At 45.6% G+C, this 20,046-nt stretch overlaps 1 protein-coding gene across 1 annotated transcript in view; it reads left to right on the forward strand.

The window, feature by feature from the left end:
* The window catches only part of igf1ra (insulin-like growth factor 1a receptor), a 137,452-nt gene that overhangs the window by 105,163 nt on the left and 12,243 nt on the right, over window positions 1-20,046 (forward strand). Inside the window, exons 11-20 of the mRNA XM_052465749.1 lie at window positions 14,086-14,357; window positions 14,504-14,646; window positions 14,743-14,908; window positions 15,062-15,164; window positions 15,375-15,445; window positions 15,548-15,777; window positions 16,481-16,585; window positions 17,724-17,883; window positions 18,131-18,260; window positions 19,502-19,636. Coding sequence (XP_052321709.1) covers window positions 14,086-14,357; window positions 14,504-14,646; window positions 14,743-14,908; window positions 15,062-15,164; window positions 15,375-15,445; window positions 15,548-15,777; window positions 16,481-16,585; window positions 17,724-17,883; window positions 18,131-18,260; window positions 19,502-19,636 — 1,515 coding nt within the window. The remainder of the gene's footprint in view (window positions 1-14,085; window positions 14,358-14,503; window positions 14,647-14,742; window positions 14,909-15,061; window positions 15,165-15,374; window positions 15,446-15,547; window positions 15,778-16,480; window positions 16,586-17,723; window positions 17,884-18,130; window positions 18,261-19,501; window positions 19,637-20,046) is intronic.

Consider the following 20,046-nt stretch of genomic DNA (forward strand, 5'->3'; position numbering starts at 1 on the left):
GTAGGGAGGGGAGCAGAGGAGAAGGAGGGAGGGAGGGAGGGAGTGAGCAGAGGGGAAGGAGGTAGGGAGGGGAGCAGAGGGGAGGGAGGGAGCAGAGGGGAGGGAGGTAGGTAGGTAGGGAGTGGGGGAGGGGAGGGAGGGAGCAGAGGGGAGGGAGGAAGGGAGGGAGCAGAGGGGAGGGAGGAAGGGAGGGAGCAGAGGGGAGGGAGGTAGGGAGGGAGGGAGCAGAGGGGAGGGAGGTAGGAAGGGAGGGAGCAGAGGGGAGGGAGGGAGGGGAGCAGAAGGGAGGAGGTAGGAAGGGAGGGAGCAGAGGGGAGGGAGGTAGGGAGGGAGGGGAGCAGAAGGGAGGAGGTAGGAAGGGAGGGAGCAGAGGGGAGGGAGGTAGGGAGGGAGGGGAGCAGAAGGGAGGGAGGAAGGGAGGGAGCAGAGGGGAGGTAGGGAGGGAGGGAGCAGAGGGGAGGGAGGTAGGGAGGGAGGGGAGCAGGAGGGAGGAGGTAGGAAGGGAGGGAGCAGAGGGGAGGGAGGTAGGGAGGGAGGGAGCAGAGGGAAGGGAGGTAGGGAGGGAGGGAGGGGAGCAGAAGGGAGGAGGTAGGAAGGGAGGGAGCAGAGGGGAGGGAGGTAGGGAGGGAGGGAGCGGAGGGAAGGGAGGTAGGGAGGGAGGGAGGGGAGCAGAAGGGAGAAGGTAGGAAGGGATTGGGCTGGAACTGTGTCAGAGGACCCTGACAGAGAGAGAGACACGGGTGCTGGGATCAAAGGCCTGCTTACGGCACTTGTGGATTCCATCACCATGACGACAGCGGCGGCAGGATATTAAGGCCTAGCAGGCTGTAATTTAGGCAGCACAAACAAACCCGGGGAGAGGGATCTGATTAATGAGTCTGAAGGGCCTGCGCTCTGCTCGCTGGCCTGGCTGCACACTATAAGCCCGTTAGCCTTTTGTTTGCCAGAATGGGGACTGACATCTGTGTTGTGTTATCATTTTACCTTGCTCGTGGCTACGGATGCTTTACAGTTTAAAGACTCCAACCCATTCCCACACACACACTCACTCTTTGTCATACACACACACAGACACACAGACACACAGATGTACTCACTCACACTGAGAGACTGATTGCGTTTTGAAATTGAGCCTTTTTCAGGGTAAACTCAGGCCACTTGTTTCCCCATACCAGATGGCAGATCAGACTGTGTGTGTGTGTCTGAGGTAAATGAGTGCATGAGCAGTACTGTGTTTGTGTATTCAGGGTACAGTTTTGAGTATTCACTGAATTAGTACCAGTTTCTCTCAATACAAATGGAATGGAAAACACATTCTAGTCCCCTAGTTAACCTCCAGAGTGAAGCCTCTAGTGCTTGATAAATCCCAGTGCTTATACTTTGTCCTGACTAGGGCTGTTGCGGTGACCGTATTACCGCCATACCGGTGGTCACGAGGCAGTCAAATTCCATGTGACCGTTTAGTCATATTAATTAGGCTTCTCCAAGCTCTGATGCTGCTGCTGGTCATTAGTAGACTACCAAACCTGCCAAATGCCTGGTACTCAAATCAAATCAAACTTTATTTGTCACCTGTGCCGAATACAACAAGTGTAGACCTTACGGTGAAATGCTTACTTACAAACCCTTAACCAACAGTGCCGTTAAAGAAGAGTTAAGAAAATATTTACCAAATAAACTAAAGTAAAAAATACAAAATAATAAAAAGTAACACAATAACATAACAATACAAGGGGTACCAGTACCGAGTCAGTGTGTGGGGGTACAGGTTAGTTGAGGTAATTTGTACATGAAGGTAGGGGTGAAGTGACTATGCATAGATAATAGACAGCGAGTAGCAGCAGTTTACAAAACAAATGGGGGGGTCAATGTAATAGTCCGGTGGCCATTTGATTAATCGTTCAGAAGTTTTATGGCTTGGGGGTTGAAGCTATTGAGGGGCCTTTTGGTCCTAGTTGTGGGGCTCTGGTACCGCCTGCCGTGCGGTAGCAGAGAAAACAGTCCATGACTTGGGTGACTGGAGTCTCTGACAATTTTATGGGCTTACCTCTGACACCACCTATTGTATAGGGTTTGGATTGCAGAAAGCTTGACCCCAGTGATGTACTGGGCCGTACGCACTACTCTCTGTAGCACCTTATGGTCAGATGCCGAGCAGTTGCCATACCAGGCGGTGATGCAACTGGTCAGGATGCTCTTGATGGTGCAGCTGTAGAATCTTTTGAGGATCTGGGGTCCCATGCCAAATCTTTTCAGTCTCCTGAGGGGGACAAGGTTTTGTCGTGCCCTCTTCACGACTGTCTTGGTGTGTTTGGACCATGATAGTTTGTTGGTGATGTGGACACCAAGGAACTTGAAACTCTCGACCAGCTCCACTACAACTCAGTTGATGTTAATGGGGGCCTGTTCGACCCACCCTTTCCTCTAGCCCACGATCAGCTCCTTTGTCTTGCTCACATTGAGGGAGAAGTTGTTGCCCTGGCACCACACTACCAGTTCTCTGACCTCCTCCCTATAGGCTGTCTTATCGTTGTCAGTGATCAGGACTACCACTGTTGTGTCGTCAGCAAACTTAATGATGGTGTTGGAGTTGTGTTTGGCCACGCAGTCATGGGTGAACAGCGAGTACAGGAGGGGACTAAGTACACACCCCTGAGGGGCCCCAGTGTTGAGGATCAGCAAGGAAGACGTGTTGTTGCCTACTCTTACCACCTGGGGGCGGCCCGTCAACAAGTCCAGGATCCAGTTGCAGAGGGTGGTGTTTCGTCCCAGGGGCCTTAGCTTAGTGATGAGCTTTGAAGGCACTATGGTGTTGAACGCTGAGCTGTAGTCAATGAACAGCATTGCCATATAGGTGTTCCTTTTGTCCAGGTGGGCAAGGGCAGTGTGGAGTGCAATTGAGATTGCATCATCTGTGGATCTGTTGGGGCGGTATACGAATTGGAATGGGTCTAGGGTATATTGCTGTTGCTGATTGCTGATGCTGTTGATATAAGTCATGACCAGCCTTTCAAAGCACTTCATGGCTACCGACGTGAGTGCTACAGGGCGGTAATAATTTAGGCAGCTTACCTTCACTTCCTTGGGCACAGGGACTATGGTGGTCTGCTTGAAATGTGTAGGTATTACAGATCAGAGAGGTTGAAAATGTTAGTGAAGACACTTGCCGGTTGGTCCGCGCATGCTTTGAGTACACGTCCTGGTAATCCATTTGGCCCTGCGGCTTTGTGAATGCTGACCTGTTTAAAGTTCTTGTTCAAATCGGCTACTGTGAGCGATATCACACAGTCATCCAGAACAGCTGGTGCTCTCGTGCATGCTTCAGTGTCGCTTGCTTCGCAGCGAGCATAAAAGGCATTTAGCTCATCTGGTAGGCTCGCGTCACTGGGCAGCTTGCGTCTGGGTTTCCCTTTGTAGTCCTTAATAGTTTTCAAGCCCTGCCACATCCAACGAGCGTCAGATCCGGTGTAGTAGGATTCATTTTTAATCCTGTATTGACGCTTTGCTTGTTTGATGGTTTGTCTGAGGGCATAGCGGGATTTTTTACAAGTGTCCGGATTAGTGTCCCGCTCCTTGAAAGCGGCAGCTCTAGCCTTTAGCTCGATGCAGATGTTGATGTTGCCTGTAATCCATGGCTTCTGGTTGGAATTTGTACTTACGGTCACTGTGGGGACGATGTCATCGATGCACTTATTGATGAAGCCGATAACTGACTGAGGTGGTATACTCCTCAATGCTATTGAATGTATCCCGGAACATATTCCAGTCTGTGCTAGCAAAACAGTCCTGTAGTGTAGCATCCGCGTCATCTGACCACTTCCTTATTAAGCGAGTCACTGGTACCTCCTGCTTTAGTTTTTGCTTGTAAGCAGCAATCAGAAGGATAGATTTATGGTCAGATTTACCAAATGGAGGGTTGGGGAGAGCTTTGTATGCATCGCTGTGTGTGGAGTTAAGGTGGTCTAGAGTTTTTTCCCCTCTGGTTGAACATGTGACATGCTGGTAAAAGTTTTAACTGATTTAAGTTTGCCTGCATTAAAGTCCCCGGCCACTAGGAGCGCTGCTTCTGGGTTAGCATTTTCTTGTTTGCTTATGGCCTTATAGAGTTGGTTGATAGGCGGTCTTAGTGCCAGCATCGTTTTGTGGTGGTAAATAGATGGCTATGAATAATATATAGCTATCTTGGTCGATAATGTGGTCTACAGCCTATCATAAGGTACTCTACCTCAGGCGAGCAATACCTTAAGACTTCTTTAATATTAGACATCGCGCACCAGCTGTTATTGACAAAGACACATACCCCCACCCCTCGTCTTACCAGATGTAGCTTCTCTGTTTAGCCGGTGCATGGAAAATCCCACCAGCTCTATATTATCCATTTCGTTGTTCAGCCACGACTCGGTGAAACAAAAAATATTACCGTTTTTAATGTCCCATTGGTAGGATAATTGTAAACGTAGGTCATACATTTGATTTTCCAGTGATTGCATGTTAGCAAGTAGAATGGATGGCAGTGGGAGTTTACTCGCTTGCTCGCCTACGAATTCTCAGAACCCCGATCTGCGTCCTCTTTACCACCGTCTTTTCTTCACACAAATGATGGGGATTTGGGCCTGTTCCCGGGAGAGCAGTATATCCTTCTCGTCAGACTCGTTAAAGGAAAAATCTTCTTCCAGTTCGTGGTGAGCAATCGCTGTTCTGATGTCCAGAAGTTATTTTCGGTCATAAGAGACGATAGCAGCAACATTATGTACAAAATAAGTTACAAACAACGCAAAAAAAAATACAAAATAGCACAATTAGTTAGGAGCATGTAAGATGTCAGCCATCCTCTTCAGCGCCATTAAAAAAAAACTCTATTGTCCCTCTAGTCCCTCTGACATCAATGCAAATGTAATCGAAAATCTAATAAAACACTTCATGAGAGCTCATGAGCTCCTGTTGCGCAACATGTCTACAGGTAATGTAATTACGTGAGAAATGGTGGCCTCTATTAAAAATAGGAGGATCCCATCAGCTTTCTATAGGCTAGACCAGGGCTGCCCAACTCTCTTCTTGGAGATCTACTGTTCTGTAGGTTTTCAGTGCAACCCTAATTTAGGGTATCTGATTCAGCTAGTTAAGGTCTTGTTGAGCAGCTAATTAGTAGAATCAGGTGTGTTAAATTAGGGTTGAACTGAAAACCCACAGGACGGTAGATCTTCAGGAAGAGTGTTGGACAGCCCTGGGCTAGACCTACTATATTTATTTATCCTAATATTAAGCAAATATTAAGCACATTGTTTATCTTTACAACAGGAATATAGCCTACCTGGCTGGCATGAAAATAAACCACAGGAAAAGCGTCCCCCATTTGCTATTAAAGTGCAGAGATGGCATGCATTTTCCCCCCTGCCCCCGTTTCGAGACAGGTGCATGATAATGGTCAATTCTAATTCAAAACATATTTCACACATATATTATTTAGTATATGTTAAGACAAGATTAAATCAAGAATATGGGTCAATATTAGCCTATCACTTGTGAATTATATATTAACACTTGTGAATGATGCCCAGCTTAAGGCAAGAAACAGTGACTTTTTCTAATCACAGTCACACACCTCATGTAGCCTAGCCCATAGGCCTATATGTTTTGATAAGGTTTGTATCACAAGTAAAGTGGCCAAATAATGTCTTAAAATTAAGCACATTAATCTGCTTTACAAGGGGTGTAGAACCTGACTGGCATATACCTGTATAAGCAGCACCCGAGTTTCAAGTTGGGGAAGATAATTTTCACCATAAACATAAGCATGCATAATTATGTTTTCTGCTAATGGAACATGTGTGCTTATAGCCTACTGCCATGTGCACATTGCTGCGCTTATAATGTGAAGAAATAGCCCAATAGTTTATCAACATTTTAAGCTAAATGTTCTGATTTGTTGCGTCAGCCTCATTTTTTAAATGCTAGTGGTTGTATTAATTTGGAATCTATCGCATCCCACAACTGTCCCAGACTACCTTTGTAATATTTATTTCTCGCACAGAATAGAATACTTTTGTACTATGGGGGTTAGTAGATTGGCATAGGCTTGTGCTTTTGCTGTTCATTAGGCCTACTCATCTTGTTGGCTGATGAAAAGTAAATGTGAACAGTTCTTCCAATATCTTTAATATGCACCTTGGAATTGGATAAGGATATGCACAGTTGCGTCCCCGATGTGTCGGTCTTCACTTGTTGCCTGTGAAAAAGACCTGATCACGTGATGGAGAACCATGTGAGTGAGATGAGGGGTGTTTTGGAGCAGGCAGCATTTAGGGAGAAGGGCTGCAAAAGGCATTTTTCAGGGTGCATTATGGCCACACAAGGGGGATGCCGCCTGGAAATTCGAGGCATTATCGAGTACTTCTCAAATTGTGAATGAGAGACTGACGAAGTGTGTACAGCCTGCAAAAATAACAAAGCAGAGCTCATGCCTTTCAAGCAATTAAAAACAAATCATCATTAGAGTCTCATCATGCAGCCTTACAATGTATTAATCAGAACATATAGGCCAACGTTTGTAGAACAACTGAAGTTACATTAATAAATGAAGCATATAGGAGGACCTATTTCTATGTTACCAGCTCAACACAGAATAGTCGCATGTGCACACTCCCTTAAATCATTTGGAGAAAATGTCCTTTCTATTTCATTCAGCTTTGTTTAATTATATTCTTCATACTATAAAATAATGCCACGGAATTCTAAGCAAATCTTGTCTGCTAAATTAACTAGTGTAGCCCACAGCCATATGGCATAGTCACATCAGGACTTAACATAAGGGCAACTATTCTGTTCTTCTGAAATAGACTACATTTTATTCATATAATGTTTCTTTAGACCTGTCTAAAATGATAAATGGATTTGTTGTGAAGGTGTAGGCTACATTACATGGATTTATTGTGAAGGTGTAGGCTACATTACATGGATTTATTGTGAAGGTTTAGGCTATATTACATGGATTTATTGTGAAGGTGTAGGCTATATTACATGGATTTATTGTGAAGGTTTAGGCTACATTACATGGATTTATTGTGAAGGTGTAGGCTATATTACATGGATTTATTGTGAAGGTGTAGGCTACATTACATGGATTTATTGTGAAGGTTTAGGCTATATTACATGCATTTATTGTGAAGGTGTAGGCTACATTACATGGATTTATTGTGAAGGTTTAGGCTATATTACATGGATTTATTGTGAAGGTGTAGGCTACATTACATGGATTTATTGTGAAGGTTTAGGCTATATTACATGGATTTATTGTGAAGGTTTAGGCTACATTACATGGATGTATTGTGAAGGTTTAGGCTATATTACATGGATTTATTAGACTTGTTAAAATGTAGATGTTCCAAAGGTCTGTATCAGTGGCTTGTAGTCTGTGTGGACGCCAGGGGATGCTAAATGTGTTTATGTTAATTAACGGTCAATTATCGTGAGACTGACAGTTATTTGCTTGACAATCATCGGCTGATGAAATTTCGTGACCGCCACAGACCTAGTCCTGACTCCAGCCTGCTTGGTACAGATTGCTCTTTATCACCTGCTGGGCCAAGCTCATGCATTCATGTAGTGTTATGATGCCCTTTCCTTCTCCTCTGTGATGCGATCTTTCACAGTATTAAAACAATATGTCCAACTCAGAAAATAAACAATAAAACAAGACCACTATTGTTACTAATTGTTTTCATTCTCTCTCTTCCCTGCATTTGACTGTGTTGATTTGTTATAGTATAGCTGTCTAGGAAACCGAGGAGTACCAGGTCTCTGGCCTGCCTGCCTGCCTCCCGCTAAAGGCTATTATTGTGTATGCACAGGCCCTCCACCACAACAGAGACAGCATTATCACAGAACACTCGAGGGAAGTGCCTCTGAATTAGTGTGAGTTTATTGAAAAGTTCAAGATTTACGGAGAAGGGGAGAGGGAGCGTAGGGAGGGGGAAACAGAAACAGAGGGAAGAGGAAATGTTTTCCATTCTGTCGCCCTCCTCGCTGCTCTCCCTCCTCCTCCACTCACACGCTCTCTTTGTCCGCGGCGCAGTTCGGAGTGACCGGCTGCCAGGAAATGTACAGCGAAGCCATCTGGAATTCCAATAAATGAGAGAAGGGAAGGGAAGATCCCCTTAGAGCTGGCCAGACCAGTGAACACCATTCAGTGGGATAGACTGACTGGCTCGAGTAGTAGAGGAGAATAGTCAGGGGACAGGGATGGGTGATGACCGATTAGATTCACTGACTGGACATCAGCTGATTGGGTTGTTGCAAACATGACCTCATGTAGAAGGAAGTACAGTAAAGCTTTCTGTGTGTTTTGTCCTGTTGTTGGCACTGCCCTTAGCCTCTGGTTATCTCTCTATGTATCCTTCAGACACCACTAGCTTTGATACTGTATATGAGCATGAAGTAAAAAAGTCTTGGGTCCCCTTTCTCTGGCCTCACTTTTCACTGGCATGAGAGACTGCTGTGTTCAGCTGCTGTGGTAAAAGAGTAGCGTTAAATCACGCTGTTCTGGCTCCAGACAGAGTGTGCAGTCATGTCCCACTCAGGATCTCCCGCACAGCAGAAAAGGTGAGAAAGTAGAAGTGGAGCTGGGGAGGGAGGACACCAGCTGTAGTCAGCACCTGGTTAGATGGTCACGCTTCGGCTTAAGTCCTCTGTCTGGAGTTCATCTGAGGACAGGTCTGCCCTTGCTCTGCTCTGCTCTGCCTGGCCCTGGCAGCTCTCTGGCATTCCTGCTGTTTGTCCCCTCTCCTGGGCACACAGGCACACGGGGGGGTCTACCCATCACCCCTCTCATTCATCTCGGGGGTGACCCAGTCTTCAATGGCAGGCTGTCTTGTGCTATCTTCCAAGCACTTGTCTTTTATACAAGATGTTCATTAAAGCTATGCCAGTCCTCAGTGCTGTTGTGTGTATTGTTAATAGTAACTAATACTTTTGGAGAGAGCTGGACCGTGGACTTTGCTGGAGCAGTTAAAATGGTCAGAATGGAATGTTGACAGTGGTGTGCGATGGCTACTGTTTTCTTCCCACAGATCGGTCTGTCAGCTGTGTTTTTCCACTCAGAGTAAATAGTATTTTCCCGTGGGTGCCCGGTCAGTCTCAAGGTCTTTTGTCACCCGCTCATAATATTGTCATACTCACAAGGAATAGTTCTGAGAGGACATTGTCATTGGCTTTCTACACTTGCTAAAGTTCTAGATGCTGGAATGTAAAATAAAGCAGAAACAACATTCTCTTGGATTCTTGTGTAAACCCTGCTGGCCGGTACTGTTAGGTGAAGTTAGAAAAGGATCCTTCGGAGGTCACAGTCATTTCAGATAAACTCATCAGTCATTCACTAATTTACCTCTCCTTAAAGACTCAGCTAAGTAAAGATTAACCAACATTACATATTGACTTTATCTTTTCCAAGTGTACTGCAAACACCGCATGAATCTAAATATATTCTGGATTCCCTGTCATTTGGTTCAACATATACAGCACATCCCACCACTGTCAGACAGTCCTGTATTCTCCTTAGCCCACTTAACTGCACTGTGGGCTGACTGTTGAATTCTTTCAGAGACTCAGAGAGAGCCAGTCGTTACACGTCTCCTAAAATGTGCCTCTAGGTAAGGTCTGCTCCTCTCTGTACCGTCACAGCGTCCCCCGTGTGTTGTGGATTCCCAGTGGCCTCGCCTCGTAGCATCTGGTGAGCTGCTGCTGCCGCTGCCGAACATGTTGTTAGTGGCTCCAGCTAGGGTCCACCTGTAGTCGGCCTGGCTCTCCATCATCACACCATCATCCTCCTCATGACTGTGTATACATCCATCTCCATCGTTCCATGAAAGAGGGCTGCAGTCCTGTTGCAGGCTCTCGTGTTTTCTCTTTTTGGGTGAAATGTACCATTTTGATTTGGTGTTTATTGCTTTATTTACCTTATTCTTTATCATATGAAAACTACCACTATGCATCAAACAGGTGGTTATTATTCTCCCATGACTTTTCCCTGAGCAGTGAATTTGTCCTGTGGATGAGGACATGTAGGATAACACAGTCAGTAGGCGTCTGTATGGACAGGCAGGCTGCTGACAGTGTGTGGATGTGTGTTCTCTCTGCACCTCTCTCCCATCCCTCTGACCTCATCACACCACACAGCTCCACAGGGAGCAGACCACTGCAGCTGGACAGACACACTGCAACAACAAATAACACCAGGCCACTTCAACATACTGTACTCTACTCTCAGTTGAGTTGTATCACACTGGAAACTGTCATTTCACTACATGATATGTACTTATGACTACTTCTTATTCCCATGATGGATTCTTGTAGAGGACCCCACCCTGTCCCGTGAGGTTGAAGGGGATGTTTTTGCTCAGTGTGACTCGGTGTCGATGACGTCATGTGGGCGTATGTAGGCTACAGTATACTGTATGTACAAAATTGTGTGATGTAGTGATGGGGGAGGAATTAAGATACACTAGTGTTTTTGACGATATTATATCGATTCTATGACTATTGTATTGATTCTCTAAAAATATTGTCTGTACTAGCACCAAAACTCAGGTATTTCTCCTTCTCTAGCTTTTTTTCCTATCTTCTTTTTATACTGAACAAAAATATAAATGCAACATACAACAATTTAAACAACAATTTACTGATTTACAGTTCAAAAAGGAAATCAGTCAATTGAAATAATTAATTTAAGCCCTAATCTAGGGATTTCACGACTGCGCAGGGGCACAGCCATAGGTGGACCTGGGCATAGGCCCACTTGGGAGCCAGGCCCGCCCACTGGGGAGCCAGGCCCAGCCAATCACAATACATTTTTCCCCCACAAAAGGGCTTTATTACAGACAGAATTACGTCAGCCGTCCAGGTGGCTCGTAGGTGAAGAAGCCAGATGTGGAGGTCCTGGGCTGCGGTTGTGAGGCAGCTTGGACGTACTGCCAAGTTCTCTAAGATGGCATTGGAGGCGGCTTATGGTAGAGAAATTAACATTAAATTCTCTGGCAACAGCTCTGGAGGACATTCCTGCAGTTAGATTGCAAATTGCACAATTGAGACATCGGTGGCATTCAAATGTATTTTAATTGTATTTATATAGCCCTTCTTACATCAGCTGATATATCAAAGTGCTGTACAGAAACCCAGCCTAAAACCCCAAACAGCAAGCAATGCAGCTGTAGAAGCACAGTGGCTAGGAAAAACTACCTAGAAAAGCCAAAACCTAGGAAGAAACCTAGAGAGGTTTTTTTAACTATTCAAGTCAGTTAAGAACTAATTCTTATTTTCAATGACAGCCAAGGAACAGTGGGCTAACTGCCTGTTCAGGGGCAGAACAACAGATTTGTACCTTGTCAGCTCAGGGGTTTGAACTTGCAACCTTCCAATTACTAGTCCAATGCTCTAACCACTAGGCTACACTGCCACTATGAGGGGTGGCCAGTCCTCTTCTGGCTGTGCCAGGTAGAGATTACAACAGAACATGGCCAAGATGTTCAAATGTTCATAAATAACCAGCATGGTCAAATAATAATAATCACAGTAGTTGCCGAGGGTGCAACAAGTCCGCACCTCAGGAGGAAATGTCAGTTGGCTTTTCATAGCCGATCATTGAGAGTATCTCTACCGCTCCTGCTGTCTCCAGGGAGTTGAAGACAGCAGGTCTGGGATAGGTAGTACATCCGGTGAACAGGTCAGGGTTCCATAGCCGCAGGCAGAACAGTTGAAACTGGAGCAACGGCACGGCCAGGTGGACTGGGGACAGCAAGGAGTCATCATGCCAGGTAGTCCTGAGGCATGGTCCTAGGGTTCAGGTCCTCCGAGAGAGAGAAAAAGAGAAAGAGAGAGCATACTTAAATTCACACAGGACACCGGATAAGACAGGTGAAATACTCCAGATATAACAGACTGACCCTAGCCCCCCGACACATAAACTACTGCAGCATAAATACTGGAGGCTGAGACAGGAGGGGTCAAGAGACACACTGTGGCCCCATCCGATGACACCCCCGGACAGGGCCAAACAGGCAGGATATAACCCCACCCACTTTGCCAAAGCACAGTCCCCACACCACTAGAGGGATATCTTCAACCACCAACTTACCATCCTGAGACAAGGCCAAGTATAGCCCACAAAGATCTCCGCCACAGCACAACCCAAGGGGGGGTGCCAACCCAGACAGGAAGATCACGTCAGTGACTCAACCCACTCAAGTGACACACCCCTCCTAGGGACAGCATGGAAGAGCACCAGTAAGCTAGTGACTCAGCCCCTGTAAGAGGGTTAGAGGCAGAGAATCCCAGTGGAGAGAGGGGAACCGGCCAGGCAGAGACAGCAGGGGCGATTCAATGCTCCAGAGCCTTTCCGTTCACCTTCACACTCCTGGGCCAGACTACACTCAATCATATGACCTACTGAAGAGATGAGTCTTCAGTAAAGACTTAAAGGTTGAGACCGAGTCTGCGTCTCTCACATGGGTAGGCAGACAATTCCATAAAAATTGAGCTCTATAGGAGAAAGCCCTGCCTCCAGCTGTTTACTTAGAAATTCTAGGGACAATTAGGAGGCCTGCGTCTTGTGATTGTTGCGTACGTATAGGTATGTACGGCAGGACCAAATCGGAAAGATAGGTAGGAGCAAGCCCATGTAATGCTTTGTAGTAAAACCTTGAAATCAGCCCTTGCCTTAACAGGAAAACAGTGTAAGGAGGCTACCACTGGAGTAATATGATCAAATCTTTTGGTTCTAGTCAGGATTCTAGCAGCCGTATTTAGCATGAACGGAAGTTTATTTAGTGCTTTATCCGGGTAGCCGGGAAAGTAGAGGATTGCAGTAGTCTAATCTAGAAGTAACAAAAACATGGATTAATTTTTCTGCATAATTTTTGGACAAAAAGTTTCTGATTAGTGCAATGTTACGTAGATGGAAAAAAGCTGTCCTTGAAACAGTCTTGATATGTTCGTCAAAAGAGAGATCAGGGTCCAGAGTAACGCCGATGTCTTTTAATTTGAGACGACTGTACAACCATCAAGATTAATTGTCAGATTCAACAGAAGATCTCTTTGTTTCTTGGGACCTAGAACAAGCATCTCTGTTTTGTCCGAGTTTAAAAGTAGAGTTTGCAGCCATCCACTTCCTTATGTCTGAAACACAGACTTCTAGCGAGGGCAATTTTGGGGCTTCACCAAGTTTCATTGAAATGTACAGCAGTGAAAGTTAACATTATGTTTTCGAATGACATCCCCAAGAGGTAAAATAAATAGTGAAAACAATAGTGGTCCTAAAACGGAACCTTGAGGATTGTGTTGTGTGACAAAACTGTACATTTTAGAGTGGCCTGTTATTGTCCCCAGCACAAGGTGCACCTGTGTAATGATAATGCTGTTTCATCAGCTTCTAGATAAGCCACACCTGCCAGCTGGATAGATTATCTTGGCAAAGGGGAAATGATCACTAACAGGGATGTACAAAGAATTCTGGCCAAAATTTGAGATAAATAAGCTTTTTGTGTGTATGGAAAATGTCTGAAAATGTCTGTTGCATTTATATTTTTGTTCAGTATATAAATGGTGAGCCAATATGTTTACAGCACTTTTATTTCCATGACTGATGACGTGTTTGCTCATGGCTCTTGTCCCTCTGCAACAGACATGGTGAGCAATATGTTTGGAACATCGAACCGCAATATAACCACAGTATCGAATCACAATACATATAGAATCCTAGGAACTGTGAGAATTGCAATACAATCGCATCGGTACCTAAGTATTGTGATAATATCATATCGTGAGGTCCCTGGCAATTCCCAGCCCTAGTGTGCTGTCTGTAACCGATGTTCCAGAGTATATTACAGTATGGTTGGCTGACTTCGTATTCCCCTTTCTCCTCTTTAACTTCGCCTCTGCTCCCTTCCAGAGAAGCTGAAAGCCCACACATCTGCTCTCCTCCTCCTCCTCAACCTCTGTCTTTTATCCTTTGTCTTTCTTTGCCACGTTTGTGCCTTTTGTGCTGCAGTCAGTCAATGGGTCTCTCTCACATTTTTTTGGACCCCCTTTGTCCCTCAGACCCCCAGACCGGCGACGTAGGGATCTATTTGGTGTCGCTAACAGCACCCTGGCACGGGGTGGCAACACCACAGGCCTGGAGGGTAATAGGACAGAAGGAGAGCCCCTTGAGAGGGAGTTCCCCTTCATGGAGGACCGGAGCAAGACAGAGTTTATCGAGATCCCCAACCTGCAGCCCTTCACTGTGTACCGCATCGACATCCACGCCTGCAACCAGGAGGTCCGTCGCTGCAGCGCTGGAGCCTTCGTCTTCTCCAGGACCAAACCTGCAGGTGAGGCAGTCACACACAGTCGCTAGAAAAAGGCTTCAACAACAGCAGCCATCTGTATAGATTATCGTTCTAGACTCGCTATGCCTTTTTGGACATGGCTAATGAGTAGGAAGCCATCTGAAATCCAGTGGGTCTCTGTCCATCAGACAAAGCGGATGACATGCCAGGCAGTGTGATCCAGGAGAGGGATGAGAAGGTGGAGGGGTCGGTGCTGCTGAGGTGGCCAGAGCCTGTCAACCCCAATGGCCTCATCCTGATGTATGAGATCAAGTTCCGCCAGGGCACCGAGGTGAGTCTGCATGGACCAGGACTCCTGAGGCCTATGGGAGCTCTGCAGGGCCTCAACCCTCAGGTTGACACTGTCTGTGTGTGTCTTTTCTCCCAGCCTGAGAAACACGAGTGTGTGTCACGCCAGCACTACCGTGTTCACAAAGGAACTCGTCTGACCAACCTGGGCTATGGGAACTACTCTGCCCGCGTGCGTGCCACCTCCCTGGCAGGAAATGGGTCCTGGACTGAGCCAGTGTCCTTCTACGTGCCCCCACCCAAACGTATGGAGAACACATGCATTTCCACATAAATTACCCTCTTCAAAGGACTTTTTATATAGATTATTTTCATGCCCAGAAATTATTTAAATGTGAACATGTTCCTTTTCTCACTGGTCAGATTTGAATAGTTGTTCTGTTTTCATCTGGTTGCAGGGGACTATGACAACGCATTCTATCTGGTCATCATCATCCCCATCATCGTGATAATTCTCATCGCCAGCCTCATCACTGTACTCTTCTTTATCAACAAAAAGAGGTAAGAGAAGCTGAATGATCACAGAAAAAATAACAAAACATTTGACTAATGCAATCTTAATCAGTTTAATGATATAATAGTGCTATTGTGATCATTTTCCTGCCATAGTCAGTTCATAAGATCGTAGGCTTTTCTGCTGAATGAACAATCCCATTTATCTGTTGCCAAATCTGCCTCCCATGGCTCACACAGATGTGTTTGTGTCCACAGGAACAGTGACAGGCTGGGGAATGGTGTCCTCTATGCTTCTGTTAACCCTGAGTACTTCAGTGCTGCCGAGAGTAAGAACCCTCTGAAGACCTACTGTCATTTTAATGATGAGATTTTGTCAATGTCTCCTTAGATGATGGCTGTCTCTGACTGTCCTCTCTTCCTGTGTTCAGTGTATGTTCCAGACGAGTGGGAGGTGGCCAGGGAGAAAATCACCATGCACAAGGAGTTGGGCCAGGGTTCCTTCGGTATGGTGTATGAGGGCCTGGCTAAGGGCGTGGTTAAGGACGAGCCTGAGACCCGCGTGGCCATCAAGACAGTCAACGAGTCAGCCAGCATGAGGGAGAGGATCGAGTTCCTCAATGAGGCCTCTGTCATGAAGGAGTTCAACTGTCACCATGTGGTGAGAGAGTCCAAAACACCAGTTAACATCAGGGATATTGGCTCAGAAACATTTGCTTTTAAATTACAAGGTATTGCCTCAATTTCAAAGGTTAAAAGTTAGAAACAAAGGAAAGAGATCCATCAGCTTGGGAGTTGTAAGTCACCCCTCCTGATGCATAGGGTCAGAGACACCTAGCTGGCTGTTGAGGTCAGAGGTCAAATCCAGGGTTCACTACCCAAGGAGATGCAGTATAATTCCAGTATAACCTGAGGCCAGCTATAACTGTGTGACCTGAGACCGTTAAGCTCTATCACAGCCAAATCCTCATTAATTCAGCTAAACGGAAGTGTTAAGGATTTCCCCCTTGGAAAGACTATGTTACAATCTTTTAGCATGTCTGGATGTTTAAAAGTCAAACATTTAATTATTAAGCTCAATTTGAATAATTTAGAGGCAAAGAGGAGATTTTTTTTTTCTTGCTTTCTTCAAAGCTCCTCAGTAGCTTTAGTTAAGAGGAGCCAGAGTAGTTACAAAAGCCAGAACATTCCACATCACTTCAGTCAGTTCGATTAATACCACTTAGAAATAATGTTTCTTGCCCAATAATAGCCCAGAGATAATGTTTATTGCCCAAAAGCTTCATAAGAAATACTACATCAATGAGAATTGTTTGTACTCATTTCTCTGATGCCATATCTGTTCTGTGTTCTAATTGGTGTAGGTGCGTCTGCTGGGCGTGGTCTCTCAGGGCCAGCCCACCTTGGTGATAATGGAGCTGATGACCCGTGGAGACCTGAAGAGCCACCTGCGATCACTCCGGAAAGAAGTACGTACATTACCCCTTCTGCTCTTTCTCACATAGTCTCTCACAGAACTCAAGTCTATGGCCTTGTGCTGAATCTGTCTTGCCTACTACTTACAGAAACTGCATACTGTGTGTACTAATCATACTACATTCTATTTAGAACATACTATTGTGTAAAAATGTAAACAACAAATATCAGCATACTAGACTCACTCATACTGAGAATGCGTTATCTAATGCTCAATTGCGTTGTTTCGCGCCATTCGTCCATTTTGGTAGAGAGTCTGACCTTATGTCACTATTAGCTGATTATCAGCTGCTGTCAAACACACGTGGATCTGAAAATGCGACTCTCTACCTGTATAATGTGCAGCGAATTATACTAAATGAAAAGCCCAAATGTGTTTGACATCCTGGCATTTAAAGCATACTTATTGTTTTTAATTTCACATACTATAAAACATATTTTCGCATTCCCAGAATGCCTACAATTTACAATGTAAGTACAGGGTTTTGGACACGGCCATTGTGTCAGTGCATTAATATGACACACGCACTCACACACACACAGTCTTGTATACCTAACCTTGTGGGGACACACAATTCAGTTCCATTCAAAATATTATTTTCCCTAACCCCAACCCTAACCTGTACTCTTACCCTAACCCTAACCTTAACCCAAAAACCTAACTTTAACCCTCGCTCCTAACTCTAGCCCTTAACGTAATTCTAACTCTAACCTCAACCCTAAGCCCCTAGAAATACCATTTGACCTTGTGGGGACTAACAAAATGTCCCCAGTTGTCAAATTTGTGTTTGTTTACTATCGTTGTGTGGACTACTGGTCCCCACAAAAATAGTTACACACACACACACACACACACACACACACACACACACACACACACACACACACACACACACACACACACACACACACACACACACACACACACACACACACACACACACACACACACACACGAAAGACATGGAGGGGGAGATATATCCACACCTCTTTCAGTTGGTCTCTCCCATTGTGTGGTGTGCCCTGGACTCCAGGCCAGGCCATGGTTCAGTGCTGCAGACAGGGAGAGGGAGGTTGGAGGGAGAGACTGAATGGCCTGCTTGTGCTCAGGTCTCTGCCTCTCTGCCACAGAACACATCCAGCCAGGTTCTGCCCCCGTTGAAGAAGATGATCCAGATGGCAGGAGAGATTGCGGACGGCATGGCATACCTCAACGCCAACAAGTTTGTCCACAGAGACCTGGCTGCCAGGAACTGCATGGTGGCGGAGGACTTCACCGTCAAGATCGGAGGTGAGTGCCTCAAAATACAGTAGTACTCACAATCCCCGCTGTAAGTTTAACGCTCAACTCCCTCTGCTGTACTCCAAAGTAAGTATTTTGAGATCACTGAGTGCTTGAGTGGGAGGAATAGCTTGTAAATCTAAATGGACAGGAGAAGGAGAGGTGAGGTGATGGATAAGGCCTCATGTGCCTCCTCTTCTCACATTTGTGGGATATTTAGTGGCCATTTAAACCTCTCTTCTCCTCTTCTTCTCAGACTTTGGCATGACGCGAGACATCTACGAGACGGATTACTATCGGAAAGGAGGAAAAGGCCTTCTGCCGGTCCGCTGGATGTCTCCAGAGTCGCTGAAAGATGGCGTGTTCACCACAAATTCTGATGTCTGGTACGAGCTCCCCGCTGTCCTCCCTGACTCATACACACGCAGAGTTAGCAGGCCTGCGCAGAACAACAAGTGTACTCTGTATGTGTTCGAGAACATTGCATGCCCTAGCTTGGGAAAAAACGGCAGATCACTTCACACACACACAGCCCATGTCCTAACCCACTGGGAACAGTCTATTCTGTGTTGGTTCAACGTAATTCCATTGAAACCAGGGTGTGCCCAGTGGGAAGGAAGATTGGAGGTTATCTGGATGCCATTATAGTTAGTAGATACAGTAAGTCTTGGCAGTGAAACATAGTTCTTGTTTAGTCATGTACCTTTGTGCTCTCAGGACCATGGAGTGAGTTTAGAACAGCAGATCAAGGCTCCGCCCAGTTTTCTCTCTGGAATGGGCTGCATTAGAGAAATATAGCTGTTTACTAGCTCCTTAGTTTTTGTTTCTCAATCGAAAGTGTCCCACGGGTCTGTCCCTACAAGCACACTTAAACTCCTCCAGATGTTTTCAAATGATGGGTTAGAGTGCCAACAGAAACCCACCTCCACATCCCACTCCCTATCTTCCTCTTTGAAGTCAGGCAGATGAAAAGGAGCATTGTGGGAACCCATTCTGGGCTCTTATGAGATTTACCAGTAGGTGTCTTTATCTAAAAAAGTCTCTTAATGTGGTTTTGTCTTTCAACACTCTCCTGTTTCAGCCAATTAGATACAAGTCAGTGTTGTAATAGGCTTTTTTAAAGAGTGTTGAGAGCCGTCTTAGATCCCTAGCCAGTGGCCTTGGAGAGCTAACAAATAATAATTGGCAACGATGCACTCTTTGTTTTCTTGTGTCAAGCTTAGGTTTTGGTTTTCTGTTGCAGTTCCTTAGTGGTCTCTGGGTAGTATACAGTCTCTTGTTATTAATGAACAACACATGGATAAGGCAAGATGACACAAACATTTACATATGGCAGACATAATGCAGTCTATGTCCTTTTTTGATTAATATATGGAACATGAATTTATGAATAAACTTTTCTTCTGTTCTTTGCACCATCTGCTTTATACTGTGAGGGATCATTCTTACTCAACCTTGTACTATGCAGCGCCATCATTGTAAAGAGCTTCCAGGGACTAGTTACATGCCCTGCTAGGCCCTGTGTATGGATGTTTTAGCCTGTATTACCCTGCCTGGTTCTGCCACAGTTATGCAGCAGCTAATGTGTTGTCTAATAGGCCTGTATCCTCTCGGTTGTCCCCTGCAGGTCGTTTGGGGTGGTGTTGTGGGAGATTGCCACCTTGTCTGAGCAGCCGTACCAGGGCATGTCCAACGAGCAGGTGCTGCGTTTCGTCATGGAGGGAGGACTCCTGGACAAGCCTGACAACTGCCCTGACATGCTGTGAGTCCCATTCTCTTTCTCTCAATGTCAATCTCACTCTTGGGCTGGGTCAGGGGTAGGATCATTTCTCAATGACACTATTAGCCACTCCTTCAAGATGCTATGTCTTTCCTGTTTTCTGTTCCACTGTTATGCTTATTCTTTAGGTGCATTTTCAGATATTATTGTCCTTTAGTACCAGCTCACTGTCTGGTATTGTTTCCTAGCTAAATCTAAAGATGTACCTCTTGCGAATATTGCCTCTGCTGCTTCTATTTAGAGTTGAGGGGCCAAATGTGCATACTATATCATGAGATCTGTATGCCAGGGGGGAGCTAAGCGAAGGCCTGACTGGTGACATTTACGTCACGGTTTAAATGAAGCTCAGTGACATCATGGCCCCCATGCTCAGCTGGCGGGACAGGAGCTCC

Source organism: Oncorhynchus keta, chromosome 17 (assembly GCF_023373465.1).
Source record: "Oncorhynchus keta strain PuntledgeMale-10-30-2019 chromosome 17, Oket_V2, whole genome shotgun sequence".
Taxonomy (NCBI): Eukaryota; Metazoa; Chordata; class Actinopteri; order Salmoniformes; family Salmonidae; genus Oncorhynchus; species Oncorhynchus keta.